General features: G+C 52.2%; 1 protein-coding gene across 1 annotated transcript; it reads left to right on the plus strand.

Annotated features, from left to right (window-relative positions):
• The first annotated feature begins 5,310 nt into the window (after positions 1-5,310).
• Positions 5,311-9,240, plus strand: LOC119924411 (normal mucosa of esophagus-specific gene 1 protein-like). The gene is made up of 4 exons (XM_038743229.1): positions 5,311-5,344; positions 6,325-6,412; positions 7,655-7,715; positions 9,172-9,240. Exons 1-4 carry the CDS (start codon positions 5,311-5,313, stop codon positions 9,238-9,240), a joined length of 252 nt encoding a protein of 83 aa, XP_038599157.1.
• Positions 9,241-12,059: the final 2,819 nt, after the last annotated feature.

Genomic DNA, 12,059 nt, shown 5'->3' on the forward strand with positions numbered 1-12,059 from the left:
GACTCTGGAGGCTGGAATTTTATTGGGGAAGGTTGCTGGAAGCATTCAGTACAGTGCTCTGCACACAGTAAGCTATCAATAAATGCCACTGATGGGAAAGGTTGGGGCCCCAGGAGGGTGGCTTTGAATGTGGGGATAACCTGTCTGTGGAGGGAAGAAGGGAGAAAGGGAGTGTCACCCCGTGGAGCCAGCAAGAGCAAGGGGTTGAAAGTGGAGGAGTTGAAAGTGAAGTACAACAATGAAGGCTTAGATGAGAGGAACAAAGAGAGCGAGCTGGAGAGTGGAGGGGAAGAGGGTTGAATCAGATGGTGGATACAGCTGATGGGTAGTCCTCAAGGAGTGGTTCTTTCAAGTGCAAGTCGAGTTGTCCTGATATGAAGTTATGGATTTGACATCACCCCCACCACACCCCTATTTGGGGAACAAAATGGTGGGTGAGGCGACTGGCAGATACCGAAGGAATTGAGCCACTCAGGTCAATAATTCACTCAGGTTGATGAAGATTCTGCCGACTGCATCATGTTTTGGTTGGCACCCAGAAGGATATGGTGGCCATGGAATGGGGCAGCGTGGGGTCCATGTCTCCCAGCATTCTCAGATGCCCACACTATGGGACCCAGAAGGCCACGGGACAAGAGCGGAGCATGCTCCAGCCCTACTAAAACAGTCGAGGCATATAAAATAACCCGGAGCAGCTGCAGAAGTCAGCTCAGGGAAGTCAGAGCAGTTCTGCCTCCCTTCCGGGACGTCCGCATGTTGTTTCCCAGTTAAGCAGTGTGGCCTACGTGAGTCTTGCCCTATCCAGGATGTAGCTGGGTCAGCTGGGTACCGCAAAGCCACTGCACGGAGGCTTGAGGGTGGGAGCGGAACATGGGGTCTCCGAGAGAAGGGCTCGAGCCTGTCTCTGTGCCAGGTAAAGGCTCCATGCCACCCCCTCCCTTGCCTCAGGGCCTGAGGTTGCCGGCCAACTCCACCCTCCATCACTCCGAGACTGTTTGGAATGTGCGGCGGTGGCCCTGGGGGAGACACAAGTGGGCTGGCCCCTTTCTGCAGTGTTCTTGGTGTGGAACTGGCCTGCTATATGGATTCTGCTCTTTGCTTTTGCAACCCACCTCTCAATCAATCAATCAATCAATCAATCGTATTTATTGAGCGCTTACTATGTGCAGAGCACTGTACTAAGCGCTTGGGAAGTACAAATTGGCATCACATAGAGACAGTCCCTACCCAACAGTGGGCTCACAGTCTAAAAGGGGGAGACAGAGAACAGAACCAAACATACCAACAAAATAAAATAAGTAGGATAGAAATGTACAAGTAAAATAAATAAATAAATAAATAAATAAATAGAGTAATAAATATGTACAACCATATATACATATATACAGGTGCTGTGGGGAAGGGAAGGAGGTAAGATGGGGGGATGGAGAGGGGGACGAGGGGGAGAGGAAAGAAGGGGCTCAGTCTGGGAAGGCCTCCTGGAGGAGGTGAGCTCTCAGCAGGGCCTTGAAGGGAGGAAGAGAGCTAGCTTGGCGGATGGGCAGAGGGAGGGCATTCCAAGCCCGGGGGATGACGTGGGCCGGGGGTCGATGGCGGGACAGGCGAGAACGAGGTACGGTGAGGAGATTAGCGGCAGAGGAGCGGAGGGTGCGGGGTGGGCAGTAGAAGGAGAGAAGGGAGGTGAGGTAGGAGGGGGCGAGGTGATGGAGAGCCTTGAAGCCCAGGGTGAGGAGTTTCTGCCTGATGCGCAGATTGATTGGTAGCCACTGGAGAATTTTGAGGAGGGGAGTAAAATGCCCAGAGCGTTTCTGGACAAAGACAATACTGGCAGCAGTATGAAGTATGGATTGAAGTGGGGAGAGACACGAGGATGGGAGATGAGAGAAGTAGTCCAGACGGGATAGGATGAGAGCTTGAACGAGCAGGGTAGTGGTATGGGTGGAGAGGAAAGGGCGGATCTTGGCAATGTTGCGGAGCTGAGACCGGCAGGTTTTGTTGACGGCTTGGATGTGAGGGGTGAATGAGAGAGCGGAGTCGAGGATGACACCAAGGTTGCGGGCTTGTGAGACGGGAAGAATGGTAGTGCCGTCAACAATGATGGGAAAGTCAGGGAGAGGGCAGGGTTTGGGAGGGAAGACAAGGAGTTCAGTCTTGGACATGTTGAGTTTTGGGTGGGGGGCAGACATCCAGATGGAGATGTCCTGAAGTCAGGAGGAGATGCGAACCCGGAGAGAGGGGGAGAGAGTAGGGGCAGAGATGTAGATCTGGGTGTCATCAGCGTAGAGATGATAGTTGAAGCCGTGGGAGCGAATGAGGTCACCAAGGGAGTGCGTGTAGATCGAGAACAGAAGGGGACCAAGCACTGAACCTTGGGGAACCCCCACAGTAAGGGGATGGGAGGGGGAGGAGGAGCCTGCAAAAGAGACTGAGAATGAACTACCGGAGAGATAAGAGGAGAACCAGGAGAGGACGGAGTCTGTGAAGCCAAGGTCATATAGCGTGTTGAGGAGAAGGGGGTGGTCCACCGTGTCGAAGGCAGCTGAGAGGTCGAGGAGGATTAAGACAGAGCATGAGCCGTTGGATTTGACAAGCAGGAGGTCATTGGTGACCTTTGAGAGGGCAGTTTCCGTGGAATGTAGAGGACAGAAGCCAGACTGGAGGGGTCGAGGAGAGAGGTGTTGTTGAGGAATTCGAGGCAGCACGTGTAGACAACTCGTTCAAGGAGTTTGGAAAGGAATGGTAGGAGGGATATGGGGCGATACCTAGACAAGGGGGACTCGGGTCGGGAGGCAGAGGGGGACCAGGGCTGGGAGGCAGAGGGATACCTGGGCGGGGAGACTTGGGTTTCAGGGCCGGGAGACGGGGGACCTAGGCAGGGAAGTAGAGGGTCCCAGGGCTGGGACGGAGAAAGGGACCAGGGCTTGGAGTTAGAGGGAAACCAGGGCTGGCAGAACAGGGGGACCCATGGCCTGGACTGAGACAGTCCCATGGTCCATGGCTTGGAGGGAGAGGGGGAGCAGGGCAGGGAAGCAGATGGATACCTGGGCCGGGAGACAGGGGGACCAGGGCCGGAAGGTAGAAGGAGATCAGGGATGGCAGAACAGGGGGATCAGGGCATGGATGTAGAGGGGACCAATGCCCGGGACGCAGAGAGACCCAGTGGCCTGCAGGTGGTGGGAGACCAGGGCCGGGAGGCCCAAAGGGACCGGCAGATGGGGGACTAGGGCTGGGAGGCCCATTGTTGGGTAGGGACCGTCTCTATGTGTTGCAAATTTGTATTTCCCAAACGCTTAGTACAGTGTTATGCACACAGTAAGCGCTCAATAAATACGATTGAATGAATGAATGGGTGACCAGGGCCCGGAGAAAGAGGGGTACCCAGGCCGGTAGATGGGGGACCAGGGCCGGGAAGCAGAGGGGAACCAGGGCCGGGAGGCAGAGGCGTATCTGGGCCGAGAAGCTGTGTGACAAGGTCAGGGAGGCAGAGGGCGACCAGGACCAGGAGAAAGAGGGGGACCAGGACCGGTAGACAGGGAGACCAGGGCCGGGAGGCAGAGTGCTCCCTGGCCGGAAGACAGGGGGACCATGGCCTGGAGTCAAAGTGGTACCTGTGTCGGGAAACAGGGGGACTAAGGATGAGGATTAGAGGGGAACCAGGGCCGAGAGGCACCAGGTGAACAGGTGAGAGAGGCAGAGGCGGACCAGGGTCGGGAAGCAGAGGGGGACCAGTGTGGAAAGGCAGAGGGAGACTAGGGCCGGGAAGGCAGAGGGGGACCAGGGCCCGGAAGGCAGAAGGGGACTAGGGCCGGGAGGCAGAGGGGGACCAGGACCAGGAAATGGCAAATAAGTCGGCAGGCAGAGTGGTACCACTGCCTCCCTGCCCTTGTACCCCCGGCTTCTCAGACGTATAGGGGAACTAGGGCCGAAAGTCAGAGGGGGACCAAGGACTTAGGCCAAGGGACGACCAAGGCAGGGAGGCAGAGGGGGACCAGGGCGGGGAGGCATAGAGAGATTAGGGCTAGGACACAGAGGGACCATGGCCGGACGTTTGAGGGTACACAGGGCCGGGTGGCAGAGGGGGACCAGGGCCAGGAGGCAGAGGGGTACCTGGGCCGGGAGACAAGTGTTCAGGCCTGGGAGGATGAGGGGTCCAGGGCCCGGAGGCAGAGGGGTACCTGGGCCATAAAGCAAAAGGGGCCCAGGGCCGAGAAGCAGTGGGGGACAAGTGCAGCGAGCCAAAGGGGGACCAGGTCCTGGAGGCAGAGGGGGACCAGGGCCAGGAGGCAGAGGTGTACTTGGGCCGGGAAAAGGGGGACCAGGGTCTGGAGGCAGAGGGGGACCTGGGCCGGGAAACGGAGAACAGATCCTGTGGGCAGATTTGTTCCTCTACTTTCCTGCCATTGTCCCCCCGCTTCTTGGAACTGAAGGGTAACTAGGGCCGTCAGACACAGGGGAACCAAGAATTGGAGGCAGAGCTGGACCAGGGCAGGTTGGCAGGGGGGACCAGGCCAAAGGAGTGGGGGGACCAGTGCAGGGAGGCAGAGGAGGACCAGGACCTGCTGGCTGGGGGTGACCTGGGCCGGGAGGCAGAGGGGTACCTGGGCCGGGAAGCAGAGGAGTACCCGGGCCGGTAGACTTCTTTTAGTTCTTTTAGTTAGAATAAACATCTTTCAGTTTACTCATATCCTTCCCTATTAATTAATTAATATTGTTTTAGTTACGGTACTTGTTGAGCACTTACGCTGTTCTAAGTACTTTGGTAGTTACAGGCCTCCCCCCGACCTACCTGCCCTGCCCTCAGCAACTCTTTTCAAAGGCCACCCTCCCTCCTTTCTTCCTCCATTAAGGTATTTTGTTAAGCACTTACAATATGCCAAGCACTGTTCTAAGAGCTGGGGTTGAAGCATAGTAATCAAGTTGTCCCACTTGGGACTCACATCTTAATCCCCATTTTACAGATGAGGTCACTGAGGCACAAAGAATTTAAGTGGCTTGCCCAAGCTCACACAGCAAACAAGTGCAGAGTCGGAATTAGAACCCTTGGCCTTCTGACTCCCAAGCCCGTGCTGTTTCCACTGTCACGCTGATTTCGCTCTTCTCCCTCTTTTCCTTCTCCCCTTCTTCCTCTCTCATTGCTCCCTCCTGCTCCTCTCACTCCTCTGCCCCTCTCTTTCTCCCTGTACCTCCCTCCCTCCTGCCCCTCTCCCTCGCTTCTGGGCTCACTCACCCTGCTCCCCTGGGGGCCGCCTGTCCCAGCCCGTGCAGACCAGACTCACCCCTGCCTGCTTGCTCCCTCATAGGCTGGCCACCATGGGCATCTTCCAAATCCTGGTGACGAAGAAAGGAAGTCTTCCCCTCCCTCGGCCCCTTCCCTACTTCCCCCTGCCCCCGTATGTTCCTTCGACTGGGCTGGGGGGAGGAAGGGAGGCCTCACCCCTACTTTCCTTATCTCCTCCCTCCTACCCCCCCACCCCGCCATCCCTATTTTCTCCCCACTTCCTTTGCCTCCCTGCTACCCCCACCTCCCTCTTCCCAAATCTCTCTCCTGCAACTACCTTAACCTTCTTTCCTCTCCTCCTCCTCTGCTCCCTGCTACAGCTACCACCGTCCCCCACCTCTTTCTCCCCCAGTCTCTTTCCCATGCTACCCCTTGCCTCTTCCTCCCACTTCTTCCCGCATTTCCTCCCCATCTCCACCCATCTCCTCCCCCGACCTCCTCCTACCCAAACTCCTCCCTCACGTCCTCTTACCATCTCCTCCCTTGCTAACCCTACCTCCTTTCCCCCACTTCCTCCTCCCCATTTTCTCCCTCCACTTTCCCCCATTTCCTCCTCTTCTACCCCTACCTTTTTCCAACTTCTTTATTCCCCTACCTCCTCCCTATCTCCTTCCCTTGCTACCCTAACCCCTTCCTCCACATCCTCTTCCCATCTCCTCCTCTGCTACTCATACCTCCTTTCCCCTACTTTTCCCCTCCCCATCTCCTCCCCCAGCTATCCATATTTCCTCCCCCCACTTACTCCTCCCCATCTTCTATCCCCACTTTCCCCCATTTCCTCCTCGGCTACTCTTACCTCCTTTCTTCCCCATGTCCTCCCATCCCCTCTTCCCACCTCCTTCTCCCCCAATCTCTTCTCCTCTCTATCCCTCCCTCCTCCCCAATCTCCTCCCTGTTACCCCTATCTTCCCGCCCCCCAACCCGGTTCCTTTTTTTCTCAGTCTCCCCCGCCCTGCCACCCTTTCCCCTCCCCAACCCAGCTCCCCCAAGGCCACCTGACCCTCGACCCCTGCCCCTGACCGCCATCTGTGCCTTGGCTGCTCCCCAGCTCATCCCGCTGGCCACCATCGCCACCATCGCCGGGTTGGGAGCCACCTCAGTGTCTGTGTACTCTCTCTTCAAGACGGCCGTCATGTGAGTAGCAGGCCCCAGGATCTGTCCGGCAGTCAATCCATCAATCGATCAGTCGGTGGCATTGATTGAGCACTTACTGGGTGCAGAGTACTGCACTAGTGCTCGCGAGACTACAGTAGAACAATGTAACGGACACACTCCCTACCCACGGTGAGCTTACAATCTAGAGAGGGAGGCAGATAGGTATGAGAAATGACAGAGTGTAGGGATAGAAACCAAAGTGCTTTGGAATAGGGATGGGGTGAGTATCAGTGGCTTAAGGGGCATCCATACAGCAACTACTCTCCCTGCCTTCAAAGCCTTATTGGAGGCACATCTCCTCTAGGAGGTCTTCCCCAACTAAGCCCTCCTCTTCTCCCACTCCCTTCTGCATCTCTCTGACCTGCCCCTTTATTCATCACCCAACCCCCACAACTAGCTCCACAGCATGTAGGTACATAGCTGTATTTTATTTCTAATTAATGTCTGTCTCTCCCTCTAGACTGTAAGCTTGTTTTGTAGGGAGGGAACGCATCTGCTAATTCTGTCTTACTGGGCTCTCCCAAGCACTTAGTACAGTGTTCTGCATACAGTAAGCGCTCAGTAAATATCGCTGATTGATTGATTGATTCAGTTCCTGTTAAGGGCTGCTAGGGTTTGGTGGGGTTGAAGGAGAGTACAACATAATTAAATCAATCAATGGTATTTAATGAGCACTTGCTGTGTGCTAAGCACTGTACTAACTGTTTGGGATTACAACAAAACAATACAGTCAATCAATCAATGGTATTTATCAAGCACTTACTGTATCCAGAGCAAGTGTGACTAAGTGTTTGGGAGGGTACAATAAACAGAATCGGTAGACACGTTCCCTGCCCACACCGGGCTTGCAGTCTATTGACAAGCTAACAATCAATGCTATCGATTGGATTCTGTCTGTGAGCAGAGCACTGCATTATGTGGTTTCGCGAGTACAATATAACAGATGAGGTAGACACGGTTTCTGCCCACAACAAGCTTAGAGTCTAGACACGAGTTTACAATCGATGGTACTTATTGATCTCTTACCGTGTGCAGAGCACTGTACTAAGCACTTGGACGAGTACAATATAACAGAGTTGATAGACACGTTCCCTGTCCCCAATGATCTTCCATTCTTGGGGCGGGGGTGGGGGGGAGGATGGGAAGTTCAGAAATGTCATTTTCAGGGGGACACTACAACTGCTTAGCGTCTTTCCTAACGGATGCCATCTTGGTCTTTAGCCTCAACATGTCCAAATATCCAGAGCCATGGGAGAACGTGGACCCTACCCAGCCTCAAATGGTAGCAGGCCCACCTCCGCCCCTTCTTCTGAAGGGCCCCTCTGTCCCCCGCTGAATAATGGCAGGCTCCTTGACCTGATGACCTTGGTCCTGAGCCCAATCCTCTCAGAGGGGCAGCTGTCCACAGCCTCCCTGCCCTAACCTCTGTGCCCCGGGAAGAGGGGCATTGGTGCCACTTCTCGATGTGTGGGTGAGGAAGGGAGGAAGCACGGGGGCTTTTGGGCAGGGTGGGCCGGTCGACCTGGGACAGCAGATGGACCAGAAAGGCCAGTCTGACTGATCCCAGTCTGACCCAGGGATGAAGAGGGATACTGTGGGAAGGAAACAACCATTTTATTTTTCTTTTTTATGGTATTTGTAAAGCACTCACTATGGGCCAGGTACTGTACTAAGCATTGGAGTAGATACAAGCTAATAATAATATGTCTACTATGTGTCAGGCACTGTACTAAACAGTAGCATAGATACAACCTAATCTGGTTGGACACATCCATGTCCCACGTGGGGCTGGCAGTCTTAATTCCTATTTTACAGATGAGAGAACTGAGGCACAGAGAAGCAAATGGACTTTTATAATGCTATTTGTTAAGTGCTTATTCTGTGCCAGGAACTGTTCAAAGTGCTCGGGTAGATACAAGCTAATCTGGTTGGACACAGTCCCTGTCCCACATGGGGCTCACAGCCTTAGTCCCCATTTTACAAATGAGGGAACTGAGGCACAGAGAGGTGAAGTAACTTTTCTTAATGACATTTGTTAAGCATTTACTATGTGCCAGGCACTTGTTCTAAGCACTGGGGTAGATACTAGCTAATCTGGTTGGACACAGAAACAGTCCCACATGAGGTTCACGGTCATGGGGTTCACGGTCTTAATCACTATTTTACAGATGAGGTAACTGAGGCCCAGAGAAGTGAAGTGACTTGTCCAAGGTCACCCAGTGGACACGTGGCAGAACCAGGATCAGAACCCATAACCTTCTGATCGCCAGGCCCATGATATGTCCACTAGGCCATGCTGTCACAGTCCTTGTCCTACATAGAGCAGAGAACTATTTTCTGGGAGAAAATCAAGGGAAATCACTTTCTATACACTTATCAATCAGCAATATTTCCCAAGCACCTACTGTCTGCAGAACAATATACAAAATACCCGGGAGAGAACAATAATGTTAATAAATACCATTCCTGCCCTCAGTCAGTCAATCAGTTCGTGTTTGTTGTGCACTTACTTTGTGCAGAGCACTGTACTAAGCGCTTGGGAGAGTGCAACATAACAATATAACAGAAACGTTCCCTGCCCACAGTGAGCTTAGAGTCTAGCAGGGGAGGCAGAGATTAATAGAAATAAATAAATTACAAATATGGGCATAAGGAGCTTAGGAAGCATAGGATCTAGCAGAATGTATTCTCCAGGGTTGCGGTTCCTGGAACACAGGTTTTGTCTCTCTGCTCTGCAGTTACTCTTGATTAACCAGCAGTGGAAACCCATAGAGGAACTGCAGAAGGTGAGAAGGCTGACCAAGTGACCGAGAGACCGAGCCGCCAGCCCCCACGCCCCCGGGAATCCAGAGGAATCACCTCCCTGCAAACCCACCTTCTGAACCAGCGCACAGAGGTACTTCCGCAGCATTTTCGGGGTCATCCCCCAATCTGGGGGCCTTCTTGGTCTGGGGTCTCCCATCCAACGGAGGGACCACCTTGCAGGCTGGCGACTGGACAAATGGCATCCGACCCTAACCCAGCACTCCCAGTTTGGCGTCCACGGTCTTCTCTGGAAAGGTCAGTGGTGGCCTCCCCTGCTTCAGCCCTCCTTGAGTGGAAATGGGTTCGCATCTACTGCTTTGTGAGGTAGATAGAATAAAGTCCGGTTTTTTTCCCAAATAAAGGCAGAATGCATGCTTCCTCATTCATACAAGTTTAGCTCATCCAAAGGAAACACATTCTGAAAAACAGAAACACCCACAATTCACAGTTAGGGAACTTGGAATGTCAGAATTCATTCATTCAGTCGTATTTATTGAGCACCTACTGTGCTCAGTGTTTGAGAGAGTACAGCAGAATAAAAAATAGACACATCCACTTCCCACAACAGGTTTACAGTCTAGAGGACCTGGGTTCTAATCCCAGCTCCCCCATTTAAGAATTGTGGTAAGCAGCATGTCTCAGTGGAACGAGCCCGGGCTTTGGAGTCAGAGGTCATTCTTTCATTCATTCAATCGTATTTATTGAGCACTTACTGTGTGCAGAGCACTGTACTAAGCGCTTGGGAAGTATAAGTTGGCAACATATAGAGACGGTCCCTAACCAAAAACGGGCTCAAAGTCTAGAAGTGATGGATTCTAATCCCAGTAACGCCACATGTCTGCTGTGTGACCTTGGGCAAGTCACTTAACTTCTCCGAGCATCGGTTACCTCATCTGTAAAATGGGGATTAAGACTGTGAGCCTCACGTGTGACACCCTGATCACCTTGTATCCCTCCAGTGCTTAGAACAGTGCTTTGCATATAGTAAGCGCTTAACAAATGCCATTATTATTATTATTGTTATTATTATGGGACTTATTAAGCCGTTACATTGTGCCAAACACTGTTCTCTGCACTGGGGTAGGTATAAGTTCATCAGGTTGGAAACAGTCCTTGTCCCACATGGGACTCATTGTCTTAAGTAGGAGGGAGTAGAATTTTATCCACATTGTACAGATGGGGTAACCGAGGGACTTGTCCAAGGTCACACAGCAGACAAATGCCAGAGCAGGGACTAGAAGGGACTTCAAGGCCTGTGTTCTGTCGACTAAGCCAAGCAGTTTCTTTGCCTACTGTGTGACCTTAGGAAGTCACTTCATTTCTCTGTACTTTAGTTCCCTCATCTGTAAAATGGAGATTAAAATTTAGAGCCCCATGTGGGACATGGCCTGAGCTGTGTCCACCCTGATTACCTTGAATCTACCCAAGCACTTCCCCTCTCCTGGTCATACCTGGAGGATTTCCAGTACTCTACCAGTCTCAGCTATGGGAGGGAGAGTCGAGAGCCCTACCCATTCCATTCCTAGCTTGGGCAGTGGCTAGCAAGTGGAAGACAATCTGCGACAAGTCAAAACTCACCCATGCTGGGCAGCAGAGGAATGGGAGAGAGTCGAGGGCGGAAACTCGAGTTTACTATGCAGAAGGCGGCAATGGTAAACCTCTTCGGTATTTTTACCAAGAAAAATCTACGGATACACTACCAGAACGATTGCAGATGGAGAGCCGGCGTTTTCTGGGAGAGATGGGTCTGTGGTGTCGCTATGGGTTGGCAATGACTCGATGACATAAGACAAGACCCAAGCCCTTAGAACAATGCATGGCACCTAGTAGGCACTTAACAAATAATGTAATAAAAAGGAAAAAACAGGATCAGATGAGAAGGCTCATAAGTCATATCTGAAGCTTGATCTTACCCTAGGGATTGTCTCTGGTGCCGGTTTGTACTTCCCAAGTGCTTAGTACAGTGCTGTGCACACAGTAAACGTTCAATGAATGCGATTGAATGAATGAAGGAAGGAATGAAGGAATGAACCATTCCCTCCCATCGTCTGCCCAGAGAAGGATCTCCAGGAAAAATCTTCCAGGCATTGCAAAAGACATAAATGAATTCCACATTCCCAAACGAGGTTTTCGTGTATTTATGCATTACAATTATCATTATTATTATTATCCTTCACAATACAGGTATACCTACCAACTGTATTATGTTCCCCCAGGTCAATGCTTTGTACAGAGAAAGCAGTCAGTAAACACCACTCATTGATCCCCTCTAGACTGTAAGCTCTTTTTGTCAGGGAGCACGTCTGCTAGTTCAGTTGTACCATACTCTCCCAAGCACTTAGTGCACATAGTAAGCGCTCAGTAATTACAGTTCATTGATTGGTTGAAGTGGCTCTGTGGTCTCCCTACATTAATTCATCCGATCGTATTTATTGAGCATTTACTGTGTGCAGAGCACTGTACTAAGCACTTGGGAGAGTACAACATAACGTACACGTTCCCTGCTCAGAATGAGATTACAATTTAGAGGGGGAGACAGAAGTTAATATAAATAAATGAATAAATGATAGATATGGACACACTCCTGCTACAACCCAGGCCACACACTTGGTTCCTCTGGTGATGACCTTCTCACTGTGCCCCGGTCTCGTCTAGCTCGCCGCTGACCTCACGCCCACATCCTGCTTTTGGCCCGGAACCCGCTCGCTCCTCATGTCAGACAGAACTCCTCCAAAAGGCCTCCCTGACTGGACCCTCCTCTCCTCTTCTCCCACCCTCTTCTGTGCCGCTTTTACTTGCTCCTTCATTCATCCCCCCCTCT

The sequence above is a fragment of the Tachyglossus aculeatus genome, unplaced genomic scaffold (assembly GCF_015852505.1).
Source record: "Tachyglossus aculeatus isolate mTacAcu1 unplaced genomic scaffold, mTacAcu1.pri scaffold_99_arrow_ctg1, whole genome shotgun sequence".
NCBI classification, from domain to species: Eukaryota; Metazoa; Chordata; class Mammalia; order Monotremata; family Tachyglossidae; genus Tachyglossus; species Tachyglossus aculeatus.